The following is a 21,264-nucleotide window of genomic DNA, read 5'->3' as shown; positions in this document are numbered from 1 at the left end:
TCTCTCATTAATATGTTAGTTCTTTAAATTATGGCATTTATCCACAGAGCCACTAAAATGGTAAGGAAAGGAGCCTAACCCACAGGAAATCTTTTGAGTTACATTAGCAGACGTTTTACACAAGGAACAATGGCACAGGCTCCCAGACAGATGATATGAAGCAAATTCTAAATCTTCATTTAAAACGCAGCAGTGCCAAGGATCTTGTTAAACACACTCCCATGCTATCCTAATGCACCGCCAGTGGAAGGGCTGGCACTGACCGGCTTCTGTGAACTCGGTTACTGGCCTAGCTAGGAACCACAGGGCAAACATTGGCTCTCTTGGCTCCACACAGCACTTTTCCGTGCATGGCACTTCTCCTTTGCACCTTTTCTGATTTTCTTTAAGAGCTAATGTAAAGCTTTTTTTTAATGTAGGTGGGGTTACTTCGACAGAAGCTGGACAGTCTAGAAAAGTGTAATCTAGTAATGACTCAGAACTATGAAGGACAGCTACAGACCCTAAAAGCGCAAGTAAGAGAATCGTTAAATGTGGCTTTGTATGTTTTGATACATATTTTAAGCTATAAAATTGTGCTAATTTTCAACATTGTTTTATACACAAGCAAATGTTCCCGAGTCTTCCTTGCATGCTTATCTGACTTGCATTAGCTTATGGTCCTGATTCGTCTCTCTTAATGGCCTGTCACCTTAGATGCCATCTGCACTGCCCTCACTAGTATGGCAGGGTGCTAGACAAATAACTTTGTTTCTCTAGAGGCAATTTCTTATAATTATCAGTTATGAGAACAACAAAAACCTGTGGTTATTTCCTACTAGGGGTAGGCTTGCTTCCACAGCAACCTGAGATACAGATGATTGCTGCTGTGAAGTCAGGAGCTGGAAGAACCAAGCTGACCTCGCTACTGCTAGGTTGGTTGTTCATCAATGCCAATGCCTGTGCATATGCCAGGAGAGGGGCGCCAATTACCTTGTCACCCATCACTGCAGCCCTACGAGGCTCTCCTCGAAGTCTCATCCCCTACCACAGATGCCCCATAGGGCAGGAGTCACTCGGCACTGCAGGCCCAGAAGCTGCCAGGGTTTAGCGTAGTAAATGCATCAGCAGGAGAGGTGATTTGATTGTGAACTCTCACCACCAGCTTTCCTTGGAGAGCAAAGATTTCATATGTAACAAGCTAGTTAAAGGAGCCCGGAGCAGTCAGCGCTCCTCTGTAAGCACCTTTTCTAGAAAGGGGATTCACCGATTAAGAATAGACTAGGAAACATTTGAAGCCCCTTCCTTAACTGATAAGATCTTACAAAACTGTCTTCATTTTGCCTGCAATTCAGGCATGTGGTGCTAGAAGGCAGCTTGTATTACAAAATTTCTGAGCTGAGACCAGATCATCTAAGACCTATGGCAACCAAACTTGGCCCCCCCTGCCATCTCACCACCCTCCCCCATCCCCCTACAAAGATGGCAACCTAAATCTGAAGTGATTATATAGGGCAGTTGGAAGTAAAAGGAAAGACAAGAGCACAGTATTTAAAAACTTAAGAAGGCAGATGGGTTGCCAAGATGATTCGATAGAATGGGTGAGCTCTTCAGCCAACAGCCAGGGACCGCTAGAGAATGCGCTGGAGAAGCCGGCGAGATGGACTTAGGGTCTGGCAGCAGCAGCTCAGCAGCCTCCTTTCTTATTTCAACACAGAAAGAATGAGTAGAAAGAATAAACAGACACTCCTCAGACGCTACGATCCGATGCTATAGGCATTCATGAAAGTGTGAGCTACTGTTAGAGCAATTGTCTTATTGAGATTAAAATTATCCACACAAGATGGCATTAAGTAAAAGTAAGGAAATTTCATGTGTGCTTTAAAATAAAAAACTGTTAGCTTTGCTGCCTACACAGTTAAAACAAACATCAAGTGAGTCACTGCAGGTAACCAAGGCCCCGGTTGACAGACACAGAAGAGCCATGTTCAGCCTCAGTGACTGAGTTTCAATAACAGGTCCCACCCTCAGTAATTGGGATATTGAAGGACCCTCAGTAATGGGATATTTAAGTGTCATTGCGCTTTCTAATCATGACTTAAGTTCTCGACGAGCTATGTGACAAGGAAACGCCATGAAAGTCGGTTTTACGTCACTGTTACTATCCCCGTCTCTGCAGTTTTCTAAGCTAACCAATAACTTCGAAAAGCTAAGATTACATCAGATGAAGCAAAACCAAAGTCACCGGAAAGAAGCCTCCAACAAAGATGAAACGCCTTTTGAACTGAGCAGTTTGAACCAGAAGATAGAGGTGAGTGCACGGCCCGGTTTCTCAGGCTCCTAGGGTGGAACGTGAAAAAAAAAAAACTACAAACTACAGCTGTGCAAATGTGGGCTTGGTTTCCAGGCACACAGCACTCAGTATGGACTCAGTGCATGTTCTGCTTCAGGCACTTAGCGAATTCAAAAATAGCTGATTTATAATATATCTTATGTATTAAATATATTGAGAGAGCTAAAAAATGTACAAAGACTTCTCAGCTGTTGAGAGAAAATGAAGGGTTAAACTGAATACCTCATAAATCCTTTACTGTCCATTTAACTGTCAGGTACTAAATCCCAAGCTGCTAAGTATTTCCAGAGCAGAGCTGGAAATCCCAGGTCTGGTTTGGTTTGATTTGGTTTTGTCTCTTTAAAGGCACAGTGGCTGTCCATTTAAGTTGTCCCATGTCCCCAAGAACTTCTAAAGTTCATCTCTGCAAAGGTTCAGTTTGTTGCCACGATTCTTCTTCTCAGCCTTTCAACTTCATAACTTTAGAAAACACAGAGCAGCTAGCTTCCTCCCTGCGCTCTTCAGAAGTCCTGTGGAGAATCCTGAAGGGGCAGAGTCTCTGTGAGCCCCTGACATTGGCTTGCTGGACTCTAGTGCCTTTTGAAGTCACTTTCTCCTTAACCTTTGTGTCACCCAATTCTGCTTCTTTCATTCTTCTCAGGGCCTAAGGCCAGTGACCCAGACCCAGCCAGCAGTTTCATTTTCTCCTCCTCTAGAGCTCAGTTGGACCCTGTGCCTCCCAATGACCAAGGTCAGAGACAGTTTAGGGATCGTCAGCCTTTCTCATCATCACTCTCCAGCTGGCCTGCCCTTGCCTCCCATTCTTATCTCTTCGTCTCCACACAAACACCTTATTCTATCTGCTCTTTTTCTCACTCCTGTTCCAAAATACACAAGAGAGGCAGTTTAGATACCTAACTGCCAGACCAGCAGCCTCGCCTCAGGTGGAGACGGCAGCCATGGAACTAGCCAGTTTGGTAGAAAGCCTAGGTCTCACCTTCCAAAGCCCTGGATTCTTTGTCTTTCTAGGTACATACAGTTCTGCAGGTATAAAGTCACTGCCACTAAAGGAAACCCTGACACCCACTCCCAGCCTCTCCTGGGGTATGACTGCCTTGCAGGGGCGCTCAGTGCAGGAACATCAAAACACTACTGCTCATCTGCTTGGTTCTCTGTGAGCTTCTGGAGGGGACCAGATTTGTGAACATGTCTCTGCTGTGCACGTCCTCATGGATGTGTTTATATTCATGTGAAAGCCTTTTAAGTAAACGCAGTGTAACCTGAATAATTATAAACCATCCTTCATGGCTGTCTTTCATACAACCATCTGAAAATAGCATGTAAGAGATTAACTGTCCTTGTTTCAGGACATGTAGCATGTTGTCCTTTGGGACAAGCTATAGTACTATCACTGGGGACACCGTGTGCATGCAGTAGGGACCACCATGGCTTATAGCACAGAGCACCCACTACACCTCTCTTTTATTCACTCTGTGACACTTAGGCGGTGTTAGCCTCCATTTTTCCTTCAGTAAATTGTGCTGATGGGGCCGGGGTACAGTTCCACTCATAAAGTGATTTTCTCAAAAGTATGAGGACCTGGGCTCGAGCTCCAGATTCTAAGTGTAAAAGCTGGGCATGGGTACACACTTGTAATTCCCAGCACAAAGGAGACTGAAATGGATGGCTGCCTGATCACACTGGCCGGCCAGCCTAACCTAGTCACCAAGTTCTGGGCCAAGTGACACATGCTGTCTAAGAGCCAAGGTGGACAGCTTTGAAGAATGACACCTGAGGCTGGCCTGCCCTTTGGTCTTCCAATACACACACACACACACACACACACACACACACACACACACACACCAGAAGACACCATATATATGTGTGCATACACAAGTGTGCAGGCACACATATGTATGCATGTGTGTGCGTGTGTGTGTGTGTGTGTGTGTGTGTGTGTGTGTGTGTGTGTGTGTGTGTGTAGGGAGACGTATATAGACAGAGATAGGTACGGATATATAACTAGATAAACTACATTTAGGGATGAAAATGCATGAGTGCAGAAAGTTCTCTTAAAATACTTCACAAATAAGAGTGAGAAACTAGACGGTTAATGACAGTTAAACTGAGTGAAGATCATGTGGTTTGGGTTACTCTGTACTTTTACGTAAGTATAAAACATTCCTAATGAGAAGTTAAGGTCATTTTGTGATGTCTAGAGTCACTGACACATCACTAAACACCATTTCCCAGTGTTTAGAAGAAAGGCTCTTTTTTCAAAGATCGAATTCTCTGGTTACCACCAGAAACACTCCCTTTAGTGGCCATGACCCTCTCAACCTAAGTCATTCAGAGAAGACTTTGTCACCATAAAAACCCCACTGGAGGTCTGGGGTCTGAGTGACCCCACAGAGCTGATGTCTGTATCCTCCATGCAAACCTCCCATCCTGAATACGCATGCTGGCTACCTAACCTTCAAAGCCGTGCCTCTGGGCACCCAGGAGCCAGTACATGTGTGGTAGCCCTAGCCATCCTGGCCCTCAGCTATACCTGTTTCAGCTCCCACGAGCGAGGGTTAATGTTGCTGTCTTCCCTAAAGCATGCCGAGGGTAGGGGTGGTGTTTATTTTCAGATTATTTGCAGTTCTTGAGTAGGTGGTGATAAGTATATTTACCACGTAAAAGACAGCTTCTAACCTGGGCACGTGGGTCCTATCTCTAATCTCAGTACTAGGGAGGCTAAGGCTGAAGGGTGTTGGGTTTAAGAGCTTGGACTGAACACTGAGACCCAACCTGAAACAAAACCAAACCAAACAAAAACAAAGCATAATTACTGTTAAAGTCAACCTTATTCCATTTTTTGCTATTTTCCCCCAAAGACTTCTTTTTTAATTAAAAAGTTTTAATTCCTAAAGCTAGCATAGAAACTAATGGGTTTCCTCATAGCATCATCATAAACGATAAAATCAAATTCTTGAACTCTAACTTACATCCATCATTAAACGTTACCTAGCATCTGTTTGGAGAATAATTGTGTAAATGTGTCATTGTCCCCTTTGCTACTTACTGCTTGCATCCTTGAGTGTCAGAATCAGTCCATGACACTAAGCAGACTGTCTCCACTACCCTAATGGAGACTGCCATAGGGATTTTTGTACGTGTAGACGGGGAGGTGTGTACACACATTTCCTCGGTGAGGTTGCCACCACTTAATTTCATATTGCTTTAATTACTGTAAAGTCTTCCTCACTTACAGACTTCCTTCATTGATTAGGACTTGTATATTATTAAAAGAAAAAAGTAAGCTTCCCCAAGTATTCTTCAAAACCATTTCGGTGTAGGAAATATGAAAAGTGCTGTTTTTCTCATTCTAAGCAAGATACAGTTTGCATTCTCAGAACCAACACAAATCCCAGCCAATGCCTGCAGCCATTTTTAAAACACTCCAGCAGAACACACCACATTCCAAAATAACATGGAAGGAAAAATATCCCCGTGGCTTTTATGTGACAGTCGTGTTGTACTTGCTTGCTTACGCGTGCACGCGCTGCTCTGTAAGAGTGGGTCAGGGGTTAGTCATCAATGGGTCCGCCAGGCACTGTAAGCACAGCGTGAGCATGTAGTCCTCTGGGCGCGTTTCCTTAAGCCTGGACAGAAAGGCACACTGCAGGGGCCAGCCCATGGAGAAGGGCAATGCAGGGACATCCTCTCTGGCATCTGCAAAGCCATGTCCTTTGCTCTTACTGTTCCCTTGTGAGTGGACAGCCACGCTCTACACCTCATTACCTGAAAGGGCACATGAGCAGCTGGGCATGCTGACTCCAGCCAGTCCCACATTTCCCTCCCCAACTGACACTTGTTCCCAAGTGAGCTGATTTTAGCTTCACCCTATACATGATGGCTTTGAAAGCCAGAGGCCAATAAAGTCAACATCTTAGCTCAGGCTTCTGTAGCAGCACTCAGAGGTTGGGTAGCTTAGACAAGGAGCCAACAGGCAGATTCTGAGGAGAGCCTCCTCTGGGTTCATGAAGAGCTGCCTGCTGGCTCTATAGCAGGAAAGGGGGAAGTGAGAAGGCGTTCTCTCGTCTTTTGTTGGGGTGGTGTATGTGTTCATGAGGACACCTGCATGTGTAGAACCAGAGTCAGAATAGGTGTCTTTCTCATTTCTTCCTACATGCCCCCCCTTAAAGTGTAGAGAATGAGAGAGGGGGAAATTATCCAAGGCATAGGCAGGAGGTACCAGCTGGTGCCAAAGGTTTTTTGACTCTCTCTTGTTCTTCTTGCCCTTGCCATGAGAACAATCTGTGCTTTGAATAATGTGTAATATTTCTATGCATGTTAAAATTCTATAATTTCCTAAAAAATTGGAATACACAGGTTAGGCATACCTACTGTGAAAATTTGCAATTCCCATATGTTCCCAAATTCCAGGCTTTTTGAGCAGTGACATAATGCCACAAATAATACGGAGGCCACAGCGTGGGAGGCCTCAGTGAGGGGGGCCTTAGTGAGGGGGGCCTCAGTGCGGGTGTATCAAACACGACACTTACGGTCACTTTTTGGAGGAGTGCCCACAGGGTGTCTGCAGCAGATGAGTGGGTGTTAAACTTGGATGCCATCTTATTGTGAATGTGCAACTAATCCAAAATCTGAGGTGCAACCCCCTGGTGCCCAGTGGTTCAGACGCCAAATGCCAAGGCTGCAGTAATTAATCAAGGTGCAACTCCATCAATTTCTTGTTTCCCTAGCAGATAGAGAATAGACTTATGTTTTCTTGTAATGAAAGAAGAGAGTTTATTGAACTTTTAGTGACTAATAGCTTCCTGTTTGCTCCCTGCCTCCCACTTTACAAGGAGTTCAGAGCGAAGTCGAGGGAGTGGGACAAGCAGGAGATTCTCTACCAGACCCACCTGGTGTCGCTGGACGCTCAGCAAAAGTTACTCTCTGAAAAGTGCAATCAATTTCAGGTAAACTGTCACTGTGCCTAGATTAAAAAGCAGCACCAGATCTTAATTAGTGCCATCCATGCCATTCAGTGTGGCGTCTACTTACTCGTGGAAGTGTGAACTAAGAGAGACAGTAGCCATGGGGAGTCTGGTGACAGCACAGTCACGTGAGTCCTTTGGGACCATGACCTTAGCGCCTGGATCTGGTTGGGGGCAGTTTCATTTTCAGGCGACACTCGTGTTTAGGCAGGTCGGGCAGACACCTATAAGCCCTACACTTGTGGGGGTCACAGGCAGGAGGGTCATGAGTTTGAGGCCAACCTGCACTGCATAAGAGGCATTTTCTGACTAGTATGTAATTGAATTAATATTTTTCTCTATATATAGCTTCTAGATTTTCGTTGAATAAGACCTCTCCTCCTCCAGATCCCTTCCCTTCTCCATAGCTTTGCTCCAGAGTTACACAGATACCCTTTCTCTTCACATCATCTGAAGTTGAGATCAGGAACAAGCATAACACTGGACTGTACAAGCCCAACTTCACGCCAAAGATCTTTACTAACTCCATAATCCTTTGCCCCTGTGGAAGCTTAAATATGATATTCTTCACGCCATTTCCCTGCTTGTCATGTTTCTCAGAAACAGGCACAAAATTACCAAACTCAGCTAAACGGGAAACAGCAGCGGCCAGAGGACAGCAGCCCTGAGACCCCTCGCCTGGTGTGTGAGTCCAGTCCTGGCTGTGAAGCCACGCAAAGAGATGAGTTCATTATCGAAAAGTTAAAGTCGGCGGTGAGCGAAATAGCGCTGAGCAGGAACAAGTTACAGGACGAGAACCAGAAGCTCCTGCAGGAACTGAAGATGTACCAGAGGCAGTGCCAGGTGAGGGTCTGCACGACCAGCTTCTTCTCCAGCCATTGTTGATGGGCTGCACACATGCAGGCTTGACAGGGAGCGGGACAGCTACAGGACGCTCTTCCGATGCACTGTCAGCTCTGTCAGACCTCCTCTCTAAGTGGCTGTCACCCAGGTAAATCCAGTAATCCAGTGGCTGTCTTAGCCTCTGGAGTCTTGTAACAGCACTATGACAGTGTGGAACATTGTCAGTGCACTGGAAAGGCGGTCGCAAACCTTTGTGCCGAAAACCCACACTGCAGTGCCCAGCCACTACCCTTTCCCCGCCTATCTTATTGGCAAGTTTAGACCTTGGGGACTGGGGACTGGCATGGATCTACTCTTTCTGATTTATTAGCACTTGCTCCGTGTTACTCTACTTCCCATCACTGTAACAAAACACTTGAGGTAATCTGTGAAGATTAAAGGTTCCTTTAGGCTCGTGGTTTGGGAGGGACCTGGTTATGTCAAGACTGTGGTAGGGTGGAGTGTCATGGCAGGAGAGTGGGGTAGACTAAAACCTCATGTCCCACAAGCAAAGGGGAAGGAGGTCCAGTGGGGTCCTCATCTCCCAAAGGCCCAACCACCTGTCCTGTCGAGACTCTTTGGACCGTAGCACACAGCCTTTGGGCCACCATCTGATCACCAGATATGGTCACAGTATCTGCTGAGCAGTCTTCTAGAACTGAAGGTCATCATCAGATTGATAGGCTGACAGGTGTTTTCCAGCTTTGTCTTCCTTAAGCCAGCTTTTTAAAATTTTCTTTCTACTTTTTGCAATTAACAGAGAAGCGTTTGGGACCAGCACCCTTCAAAACCATCCATTGCCGAGCCCATCCTCAGGTCTTACCTGTGTGCATTCAGACACTTGAGACAGCCCCACAGCCTTTCTCTTCTTCTACTCCAGCTTGCCCACCTCCAGGTGTCCTTCTACCACTTTTCTCCGTTCACTTCACCCATCTCCCAACTCCTTTCATTACCCCACCCCACCCCCCAAAGCACACTACCTGGGCAGATTCTCTGAGATATTCTGCCCTGTGGCTTCTGCTCTACAACTCCCAGGATCATTTCTTAGTCCTGGGCCAGCCTCCCCTTCCCACACTGCAGTGTCACCTGCAGGGCTGTCCTGGAACATCTGCATCAGCACCTGCTCTTCCCCCGAGTCTAGGAGGGCACAGATCACAACGTTTCCACCTTCTCTTCCAGTGGCATTTCTAAGAGACCTGTATCTCCCCCATCCTGAACCCCAGCTCTTTCTGGAGAAAGACATTATTCTAACAACTAGACTAGAGATGCAAATGAACAAACTAGCATTACACTGAAAATGCTAGACAGAGAAGAGGCCAGGCATCCTCCAGACACAGGTCATGTGTGTGCCATCTTCCCTGGGTCTACCACCGTTTAAGATTAGTCCTGCCTTCCTAGAGGTTGGTCTCCTAGTATTCGGCTTGCTGGTGACCCACCTGCCTATAAGAGCTGTTTGCACAACTGTTGGGTCCAGCAGAATCCTCTCCTTCTCGGAGATGGGATATTGGTCCTAGCTCCTGTCTGAAGACAATTTAAGCATACATTTCATTGCTATCTTCATTGATGGAGCCTTCCCCAGGATCACACAAATGAATAAGTGATTATTTTCCTAGGTCCCTCCAAAATACTCTGCCCTGGGCTTCAGTTCAAGCTGTGTGAACTGAAGGGCTTTGTGTTTTCTCTCTTCTTGGGGTCTTTTTAGCTCTGGTCCCTCCAAGTCCTTTCCCTGCCTGGCTTGCTGAGCCAGAGGGGACAGACAAGAGGACCCACAGGGTTTTGCTAGCCAGATTGTCTTGCTGAAGAGTGAGCTCCAGGTACAGCAAAAGACCCTGTCTCACTGTCTCCATAAAATAAAGGTGGGGAGCACGAGAAGTTACCCAGGGTCCACCCCTGGCCTCCCTGTGTACACATGTGCACTGCCATGCCAAGGCGCGCACACACACACACACACACATACATACACACACACACCTGGACACACAGATTATATATATATTAAAAAGCAAGGTAAATTATTGTGGAATATGCTTGAGAGAAAAAAGTATCTGTTGTCCTAATAAAAGTATTTTTGAAAAGTAATTAAGGATTTCTCTTTGGAAAAAGCACCAAGCACCCTGCTTCTTCACTCGTCCCTGGGTCATGTCCTGGCGCACTCATGACCTGTTCTTGTGCTTTCCACAAATGTTGAGAGTCCACTCTTTGTCAGTTCATTTGAAGGGTTAAAAATCACTGCTCCTTTCAGTGTATCAGACATGTTCCTAGCTAACAGATGGGCCTTAGATTTGTTTTTTCAAAATTTGCATTTTACCAAATAAGGATAACTAGAAGTAAATAATCTTGCAACCAGAATATACATTTGAAAAAAAGGAAAAGCGGTCTCCTTTTAGGCACCTGACAGAATGCTCCACATCTTTCATAGGAAAGCAAGACAGCTATTCCTATTTAAACAGCTGCCATGTAATATGTTGCAATGCACTTTGATGGCAGCTGTGCCTGCATCTTGTGGAGGCAGGTGCGACGTTTGTCTTCCTCCAACCCTGGAATGTGCCAGTACACAGCCCAGTGCTCGCATTCATTTACTATGCTGCATGCCCCTCGTGCTTCTAAGTGTGCAGAATTCCCCACTAGAGATTAATGACGAAAATAAATGGCTCTGCGTCTTTCAGACATCTGTGCTGGGAAAGTTAACATCATTTGCTGGTTAATATATCACTAAGAACGAGAGCAGCGCTGCCCAAGAAATGTGCAGTGCAGCCACAGCTCTGATCGAAGTTCGGGAGTCCGTGTTACTGGTTTCTCGCTTGTTTCATTGTTTTCATTTTTAAGATTTAGCCCAGGCTGCCCTCAAATGCCCTGTAGAGTCTCAGGTGACTTTGAACTTTTCATCCTCCACTCCCTGGACTGGGATTTGGGGTGCACACCACCATATTTGGTTTCCACAGAATGAACCCAAGGCTTCGTGCATGCTAGATAAAGCTCGGTGTCAACTGAGGTCTGTAGTCAAACTTGATTTAAAATCTTCTTGTAGCACATTAAAGAACCTCGGAGAATGAGAGAATTTATCGTAAGTCACATATTTATTCAAACCAATGTAAATGTGTATCAAAACATTGTCACCTGAAATGTAATGAAGATGTAAAAATTATCCAGATATCTTGGTCTTCGTATGAAGTCATCAGAAATCTGTGTATGTAAGGCCTACAGCATACCTACGTTTCAGTGCTAAATGCCTAATCTATATTTAGATTTCATAAACTATCACAATTAAGGGAGCGTTTGGTACTTAAATTGTTCCAGGAATGCTTGAGAATGTCCTAATAAGAAAATCAATTTACCAGATATTTGACACGTTGCAAATAATTGATTGGACTCTCATGAAAATTGTACCAATTTCAAAACTACATCCTAGTTTTAAAAATCCACTAATTTTCATGTCAATTCGGGCTTATTGAGTCCAAAGAAGATAATTCTCGATTTATCAATATCAACAAATCCTACTAATTGTTCTTATGTTTTTGCAGCTAATTTACAGAATGCTGTCAACTGCAATCTAATTTACCTATTTATCTGTCCAATCATTATTACCAATTTGTATAATGAGATGTTTCCGTCTTAACTTACATCCTCACACCTGTGTCGCTGGATCATTAAACAGCGTGTTTTTCCTTCTGGATGCTCATCACTACGGACAGATGTTTTCTAGTAACAGAGGACAGGCCATTCTGTCAACCTGACACTACAGGTCCCCAGCCTGGAGTTAGGGCCTCCCCGCTCCTCCCCCTCAGAATAGACACACCCACTTTTTGCCTGCTGCTGCCTGTTAAAGCCCAGGCTGTTCCTTCTTCCCCTGCAGGGCATAACAGGTGACATTTACAATAAGGAACACTGATTTTTTAAACAACAACTTATTGTTTCATAAGGTAAACTGCATTTCTTCTGTATAATTTGTTTCATGTCTCTCTGGTTTTTGAAATTTTAACTCTATCTGAAAAATCCCTGCTGTTCAAAACAGAGAACATCTAAACTAGTCTCAGAAAACATCATACTTATGTCTGAAAGTATAGTAATCTGCCCCTTCCCAAACCCAGGCTGAAAGGCCCTTGGGAAGGTGTATAATTGAAGGTTCTTGTTTTAAGAAAAGTTCCTGAGCACTACCCTCATTTAAATGGAGTCGTTGCTCATGGTTGACAAAAGCAGAAACAACCCCTCGATGCCTACCAACTGCTGAACAGAACAGAATGTGGTACAGCCACGTAACGGGATGGAATTCAGCCATAAACAGGAGATGTAATGTTACATGGATGAGCCCTGGGAGCCTACTGAGGGAAAGAGCCCAGCTACGGGAGCTGTGCACAGTTTTAATTCCTAGGGATCTACTGCTGCAGCAGATGGTCCCACAGGCCATGTCATGAGCCTGAATGGGTCCACAGCACAGTCAAGAGATGCCAGTGTGCATGTCCCTAACGCCACTGCTGACCCCTCCTCCATCCCACAGCAGACAGCCAGGCTCCGAGCTCCCCTTATCCGAATGCAGAACTCACCTCCTTCCCTCAGCTCAGGGAGGGGAGGAGACTGGTCTCATTGCAGGTCTCTCACTGCGCTTTGGATTCCTCTATCCCCCACCCCCACCCCCTTCCCCACCCCACCCCACCCCCACCCCCGTTTCAAGGAGCCCCGCCCACTGCTACATCCTTTCTTCCTGTCCAGAGCCTCCCCTTCACTCTGAACTGCTCGAGCCTCTTGTGGACCCACTGGGTCACTGGTATTCCTAGTTGTTTCAGCATAGCTCCCCACCATGGAGCAGGACGGGGCAAGGCTCCTGACTTACCCTGCTGGCCGCTGTGTCAGGAAAGTGCACTGATGGCTTTGGTCACAAGATTATCTGTCATTTAGTTACTACTGTATTAATCCGAAAGGACCGGCATTGACTAGAGATCACACCTTGTACTTTATTCAAACTCTGCTACCTTAGGTTCACACACACTGCGACCACATTGCTGAGGGTGGCTTGGTCGTTTGCTCCTTGTCTTTATCCTGAGTGGTGAACACTCTGAGGGCAATTAGTATCTGTGCTCCGGAGCACACGGTAGGAGCTCAGAGAAGGTTTGTCCCCTGGGTGAAAGGTGAGGTGAAACTCTAAGACTGAGGAAGGAAAAAGAGTAGATATGCTTTACTTAAAATAAGCACACCGGTTGAGCTAAAGGTGGTAAGCGTTTTTAATTTTTAAGTTCTTTGACACTTCCATGCACGTATATAGTGAATTTTGGTCATTTTCACCCATCATTACCCTCTCTCAGGCCCCTTCCTCTCCCCCTTCCTACTTTCATGTCTGTGTGTGTGTTGGTGTGTGTGTGACTGTGTTGGGGTGTGTGTGACTTCAATGTTTGTGTATAAATATAGGTGTGATTGTGTGTGTATGACAGTGTGTGTGCATATGAGCGTGTGTCAGTGTGTGCATGAGTGTATGTAGTGTGTGTGTCATGTCTATAAGTTAATATGAGAGTGTGTTTGTATGTGTGAAATGTGTGTATGTGAGTATGTGTGTGTATGTGTAAGGGGAAGGGAGTGGTGTGTATGAGAAAGAGGAGTGGGGGAGTATATATGAGTTTGTGTGTGAGAGAGAGAAAATGCGTGTGTGTGTATGTGTTTGTGTGTGAGAGAGAGAATGTGTGTGTGAGAGAGAGAGAGAGACAGAGACAGAGACAGAGAGAGAGAGACAGACAGACAGAGACAGAGACAGAGAGAGAGAGAGAGAGAGAGAATATGACCTCATTAGGTTTAGAGAGAGAGAGAGAGAGAGAGAGAGAGAGAGAATATGACCTCATTAGGATTACTTGAGTGAGCATGAGTGTGAACTAATTTATCAGAGCAGGCACCTTGCCTGTAGCTACACCATGGGAGAAAATGACTTCCCCTTCCCCAGTAGCCATTAGCAACCAGTAGCATCTCAAGGACTAGTGAGGCCTCAAGGGCTTTCTCTCAGTAGAATGGAATGTCGATGGCCCTGTCTTCACAGATAACCACAGCTGCTATGAGTGCATGAGTGCAGAGGTGATGCCAAGGCCACCCAGACATCATGGGTGGTGCCACGCCCACTCAGACATCATGGGTGATGCCACGCCCACTCAGACATCATGGGCGGTGCCACGCCCACTCAGACATCATGGGCGGTGCCACGCCCACTCAGACATCATGGGTGGTGCCACGCCCACTCAGACATCTTGGGTGATGCCACGCCCACTCAGACATCATGGGTGGTGCCACGCCCACTCAGACATCTTGGGTGATGCCACGCCCACTCAGACATCATGGGTGGTGCCACGCCCACTCAGACATCATGGGTGATGCCACGCCCACTCAGACATCATGGGTGGTGCCACGCCCACTCAGACATCATGGGTGATGCCACGCCCACTCAGACATCATGGGTGATGCCACGCCCACTCAGACATCAAGCGCAGGGACTCTTCCTTAGCCTCTAGCTCTGACACTCCTCCCTTCTAGCATTTCCTGAGCCTAAGGGGGTGGGTGGCGTAATGCCTCACTCAAGGCTGAACACCCACTGTGTCTGATCTTCAGCGTTTTGAGCAGTAACAAACAAGCACTGCCCTGTGCGAAACGAAGCTGCTCTCCTCTGAGCACTGCTACTAGCTTAGGGATATGAACAAACATTTAGAAGGCGGTTTAACAATGTGTCTGTTTAGTAAAGTAGCAGTAGCAACTGCTTCCCTAGCATTTATGATCTCCCCACCACCCATGAACTTTCTACTAGGTTTACAATCCCAGGTACGACCTTCGCGTGGAGCAAGCCTCAAAGCCAATCGCCATGTGGTTGGCTCTCTCCATAGCGTTCATGCCACTGTTGCACCAGCAGGCTCATGGCGCTTGGCATGCAGGTGGCATTCAGGGTCGTCCACTGGGTAATATCATTGATGATTTGTCTCCTATGGCAGCCTGAATAGCACATTCTGAAGCCGTGAAAGCTATCCAGCAGGGAGGAAGTTTGATTTCCCCGTGTCTTGCAATCAAAGTACTCACTTCAGCAGTAGGATCTAATGGGCAACCAAGAGCAATGGCAATGGCCTCTTGTTTTAAGGGCTGGATGTTAAGTGTTTTTTTAATGTATTGTGCATCATAATTCTAAAGTGAACATCAAAAAATTATTAATGCAGGCCATGGAAGCAGGACTGTCAGAGGTGAAGAATGAGTTACAATCACGTGATGATCTCCTGAGGATAATAGAAATGGAAAGACTACACTTGCATAGGGAACTGCTGAAAATGGGAGAACTGCAGACTGTTCAAGATAACAGAAAAAGGTACAGTTCTCACACTGGATGATAGCCCAGGTGCCTCTCAAGGCAGTATGTGTGCAGGATGTGTGTGTGCAGGAAATATATGTGCAGGATGTGTGTGTGCAGGATGTGTGTGTGCAGGAAACATATGTGCAGGATGTGTGTGTGCAGGATGTGTGTGTGCAGGATGTGTGTGGGCAGGGTGTGCATGGGATGTGTGTGTGCAGGATGTGCATGTGCAGGATGTGTGTGCGCAGGATGTGCATGTGCAGAATGTGTGTGTGTGCAGGATATGCATGTACAGGATGTGTGTGTGTGTGTGCAGGATATGCATGTACAGGATGTGTGTGTGCAGGATGTACATGTGCAGGATGTGTGTGTGCAGGATGTGTGTGTGCAGGGTGTGCATGGGATGTGTGTGTGCAGGATGTGCATGTGCAGGATGTGTGTGTGCAGGGTATGCATGTGCAGGATGTGTGTGTCCAGGATGTGCATGTACAGAATGTGTGTGTGTGTGTGTGCAGGATATGCATGTACATGATGTGTATGTGCAGGATGTTCGTATGCAGGATATGCATGTACAGGATGTGTGTGTGCAGGATGTACATGTGCAGGATGTGCGTGTATATAGGATGTATGTGTGCAGGATGTGTGTGTGCAGGATGTGTGTGTGCAGGATGTGAATGCACAGGATGGGTATGCGCAGGATGTATGTGCGCAGGATATGGATGCGCAGGATGTGTGTGTGCAGGATGCGTGTGTGCAGGATGTATGTGTGCAGGATGTACATGTGCAGGATGTGCGTGTGCAGGATGTGTATTATAATGGATGTGTATGTATACAGGATGTGTGTGTGCAGGATGCGTGTGTGCAGGATGTATGTGTGCAGGATGTACATGTGCAGGATGTGCGTGTGCAGGATGTGTATTATAATGGATGTGTATGTATACAGGATGTGTGTGTGCAGGATGTGCGTGTGCAGGATGTGTGTGTGCAGGATGTGTGTGTGCAGGATGTGTGTGTGCAGGATGTGTATTATAATGGATGTGTATGTATACAGGATGTGTGTGTGCAGGATGTGCGTGTGCAGGATGTGTGTGTGCAGGATGTGTGTGTGCAGGATGTGTGTGTGCAGGATGTGTGTGTGCAGGGTGTGCATGTACAGAATGTGTATGTGTGTGCAGGATGTGTCTGTACATCCAAGGCCTTCACATTTGAGCTAGAATAAAGTTTAATTCAGATGCATTCTTTATAGAAAAGTGTGTTTCAATAGAAACAACAGTATGGATCTGTTTGTAGATTTGCAGAGAAATTGGATTTATTACTCATTCTAACTGCTTCTACTTCATTTGCGTATAAGCCTGATGTTAACGTCTTCACTTGCTGATGTCATGGTAACTATGCCTCTGCACTCATGACCTGTAGCTGTTTGTCCTAGATGGATGGCTCAGTGGTTACGAGATCTTGCTCTTCCTGAGGACCCTACCTTTCAGTCCCCAAAACCCATGTTAGGTGGCTCACGACCACCTGCAATTGCACTTCCAGGGGACCTGATGCCTCTGCCTTCTGAGGGTATCTGCACTCATGCACACAGACATAAATACATACACGTAACTGAAAATAAAATAAACCTTTTCCTTAAAAGTTACAGCTAACACTGGTTCTTCCCTCCTTAAATATAGGCATATCCACAAAAAATATAAGTGGGTCTTCTGAGAATTCTCAGTATTTGAGGTTTTGAAGAGATAGTCTAATTTTTTTAACAATTCACTGGTATGGAACTTTCTCCTGAGAATCAGAAAGCTAATGAAACAAATCATATGATTTCTAAACATCTCAATAGCTAAGCGATCCATTTTTCTTAAGGATAATTGTTCCTTTCTTCAGGCAGCAATGATTTCTTCAGAGTTAGACATGTTAGCATGGAGAGCTGGCTCAGTAGTTAGAGCAAAGACAGGTCTTCCAAAGGACCAGGGTTCAACTTCCAGAACGCATGTGGCAGCGCAGAGCCCCCTGTAGCTCTAGTCACAGAGTTCAGTGTCCTCTTCCGACCTATGCTGGCACTGTACACACTCATGGTGCACAGACATGCATGCAAGCAGAATTCCGTATACATAAAAGAACAATAAATCTCAAAACAACAAAGCCAATGTCAGGCCAGGAGAGGTAGTGCAGGCTTTAAATCTGAATTCTGGGGGGGTGGGGGGCAGAGGCAGGCAGATAGTTCTAGCCCAGCCTGATCTACACAGTGAGTTGCAGTCTAGCCACGTGCTACAAAAGGACAAAATAATGTTCAATCCAAACAGAGCCATCTGTGTTTCAGAACATGGTCCCCACATATCTGTTCAATCCAAACTCTTCCCTGTCTTCTGTCAAACTGCATGACCATTTTAGTCTCCAAGCTGTGTCTTTCTCGTTGGGAGGGACTCCCTCAGATGTCTCGTTCTGAGACTGAGGACGTGCGCTGAAGGTCGCTGCGCTCTACCATGTCAGACTCTCTGGCTCTCGTCTCTCCTGCTGCACTTTTCATGCCCTCTTAGTCTGGTTCCTGTGGCTGCTGCCTGTCTGCTCCGTTGTCTGGGCGTCTTTCGTTTGGACTTCTCTATGGTTTACCAAGGTGAAGCAGCCAGGAGCACTGGTTGATGGTTAATGCTGCTCATTCCCAAAACCTTTCTCGATGATACTAATTTTGTTGCTCTCCATTCTCTTCTTTAGAGCACGAAACACCATGTTTTGCATTACTAAGAAATAATTCTAATGTCCTTTCCCTAACACAAAACCATACCTCCTTGATCCATTCGCATGAGCATGATCTTGCTTTCTTTACACCCATCCACATAGAAATCTAATGTTTTCCATTCCCTCAGTACTGCAGCTCTTGAGAAGGCTTGAGAAGAACCTAGAAATGAGAAGATTCTTTTCTCCCTTTCCAAATCTCACTTAGTGAGAAATTTTAAGACCACTTTAGAAATTGATGCTTTGGAAGAACGTTAGACGAAATGGAAAACACACACACCACATTACTCAGTGAGAAACACAAGGACACTGGACAATGATGGGAAGTGTGTTCTCTGATGATATGAAAAATAATATGTAGTATGCACTCTGATCACACAGAAAAATTACATAGTGTGTACACTGGTTGTCCAAGGAGCACGTTCACTTGAACACCCAGGGGGGAGAGTGACATTCACGGAGGCTGACAGTGGCTCTTCCAGGAAGCATGCATGGCAGTGGCGACTGCACTGCTGGCCTAAGGAAGCTGGACTGTGGGAGGGGCGTTGGGGCTGGGGTTGGGTACGAGGAGAATGACAACCGAGATGGCCAGACAGACCAATCTGGCGTGGAAATCCCTGTACCTCGAGGGGATCACCATGAATCTACGCCTTTTGAGAGCTCCTTCATTTCCAACCTTTAAACTAATTCTCTCTCCACCATTTTGAGATTTGGAGCTGTGGTTTGCTTCTGTGTAGTTTATGCTTTGGATATTGGGAACACCCTCAGACCGTCTCTGGAGAGCCAGATGTTTATGCTCATTTTAATATATGGTTGAAAGACCTATTAACCGTTCCCTTTCCTCCCATTAAAATGTACTTGCTCAGAGACAGAACTACTCCCAAGGCTGGAATTATTAGGATTCACAATTTTTATAGCTAGCAGTGTTGTCAACCATATAACAATATATCTCTTCAGCGTCCATGATCAGTACTAACAATATAATTACCAATTCACCAAGTTATGCTGAAGTATTACCTGCTTTATTTGTAATTTGTAGAGTTGAGTCATCATATTCCCCTTCTACTAAAGAACCAGAAAGGAAAAGAAAGGAGCTGTTTTCAGTGGTCTCGGATCAACCCAATCATGAAAAGGAATTAAACAAGGTACGGAGTACGACAAGATCCATTCTCCCAGCTCTAATGTCTCTGCATAAAATTGGCTCCAAGCTCTCCTCCATCCTCCTCTCCTTTGCCTGATGTATTTCCTCTGAAAGCCATAATCGGCCAAGTGGTTAATTCTGATACTCTGTGTGAGCACAAGTCTTCAGTTATTCCGCCATGGGAGAATCCAGTGTGGGGTGTGCCCTTGTGAGAGAGCCCAGGCTGCTGCTCAGTGCCTGGGTGACCTTGGGGGACTGACCTGCCTAAGGGACCTCATCTAGGATGTGGTTAGTACTGTTTGGATGGCTCATCCTTGGGAAGCATGAACAAATGTCTGTCACTCCAAATGGAGCACTGACTATAGGCCAAAGAAGAATTGTACTCAAGGCTCATTTGGTAAACCAATGAGTTTCCCATTGTCAGAAGGAGGCTGTGTGTGTGTGTGTGTGTGTGTGTGTGTGTGCTTACAGCATCATGTGTGATTCAAAGGTAGCTGCATTACTGAAAAGCCCATGAAGGAAGAGTCACACATCACAGAAACTGATCCTCGGGCTCCTGGCAGCCGCTCACTGCAGTCCCTGGTCTCAGCAACCATTGACTGCTTACAACAGTGCATGGGCTTCTCGAGCCTTCCCTTGCAATGTGTTGTTATTTTCCTGAGCTTTATGAGCGCTGCGTTCTGTACAAGAGGGAACGATTCAACTCAGAGGAAATATACAACTTCCACCACCCTGAGGTGATGACAGGTGTGAAATGAGCTGATACCTGCTGACACTCTCATGCGCCAGGGACACTGCCCCAAGGATTTAACATCTTACAAAGTAGATCCTATAGCATCCTCTTTTCACCTTTAAAAAACTAAGACACAGAGAAGCTGAAGAGATTCAACTTTACACAGATAATAATTGGTAGACACTAGTTTTGAATGTAGGCTCTGTCACCCCAGAGACTACCTCTGTTGAAATTCAAGCTAATGCAAATTACATACTGAGAACAGGACCTAGAGGATCACCTCACAGATGTGAGCTACTGATGGTTTGGGCCACACCTACATTTCTAACTAAGAGCCTAGCAAAGGCCAAGCACTTTGCCAGGAGCTAAAAGCCTAAGATGAGGAGGTGAGGAGGGTCTGGGCTTGGTTCTTACAGAGCCCTGCGTTCTTCATTCTTCTATAACCAATATACCTCCCTAGTAATTATGTTGTCAGTCTCAATAGGAATGCATTGGAAGGAAAGATCTTAACTAGGTGTAGTAATTCACACAAACAATCCTAATACTTGTAGGGGTTGAGGCAGGAGGATTGCCACAAGTCTGAAGCCATCCTAGGCTACATAGCAAGACCCTGACTCTACCCTTCATCCCCTTAAAGGCAGATCCTGGCAGAGATGGGTATCTAAGAATGAATGCAGTCGGGGTTGGGGATTTAGCTCAGTGGTAGAGCGCTTGCCTAGGAAGCGCAAGGCCCTGGGTTCGGTCCCCAGCTCCGAAAAAAAGAACCAAGAAAAAAAAAAAAAAAGAATGAATGCAGTCCAGCCTAAGAAATGTGTTATAGAGCAATTGTCACTTCCTCCCTCTTTCGAACACTGATACCACAGAATCCCACTGATTTTGCTGTTTTAAAAATGTAACTTTCAGCTGGACAGTGGTGGCCCATGCCTCTAATTCAAGTATTTGGGAGCCAGAAGTAGGCAGATCTCTATGAATATGAGGTCAGCCTGCTCTACAAAGTGAGTTCCAGGACAGCCAGGGCTACACAGAGAAACCCTGTCTCGAAAAACAAATATATAAACTTTCAAAAGCTGCTTTTTGCTGACACTCCATGAGACTGAGTCACAGTAAAAGGGAGTGTCTAATGCCATATATGACTACATGCTTCTAGACCTCCGAGGCTTCTGACAAACTCAGAACTGC

At 45.8% G+C, this 21,264-nt stretch overlaps 1 protein-coding gene across 33 annotated transcripts in view; it reads left to right on the top strand.

Moving 5' to 3' along the window:
- Positions 1 to 21,264, top strand: part of Deup1 (deuterosome assembly protein 1) — a 62,411-nt gene that overhangs the window by 17,208 nt on the left and 23,939 nt on the right. For all 33 annotated transcript variants that reach the window (XR_015626588.1, XR_015626586.1, XR_015626587.1 and 30 more), the window contains 6 exons: positions 420 to 515; positions 2,159 to 2,290; positions 7,168 to 7,281; positions 7,900 to 8,142; positions 15,354 to 15,499; positions 19,251 to 19,356. Coding sequence is in view for 24 of the 33 variants with exons in the window: in XM_087561692.1 (XP_087417818.1) it covers positions 420 to 515; positions 2,159 to 2,290; positions 7,168 to 7,281; positions 7,900 to 8,142; positions 15,354 to 15,499; positions 19,251 to 19,356 (837 nt within the window). In the remaining 9 variants the exon portion in view is untranslated. The remainder of the gene's footprint in view (positions 1 to 419; positions 516 to 2,158; positions 2,291 to 7,167; positions 7,282 to 7,899; positions 8,143 to 15,353; positions 15,500 to 19,250; positions 19,357 to 21,264) is intronic.

The sequence above is a fragment of the Rattus norvegicus genome, chromosome 8 (genome assembly GCF_021556685.1).
Source record: "Rattus norvegicus strain SHRSP/BbbUtx chromosome 8, alternate assembly SHRSP_T2T, whole genome shotgun sequence".
NCBI lineage: Eukaryota > Metazoa > Chordata > Mammalia > Rodentia > Muridae > Rattus > Rattus norvegicus.
The sequence above is the reverse complement of the archived record's forward strand: the minus strand, read 5'-3'. Positions and strand labels throughout refer to the sequence as shown.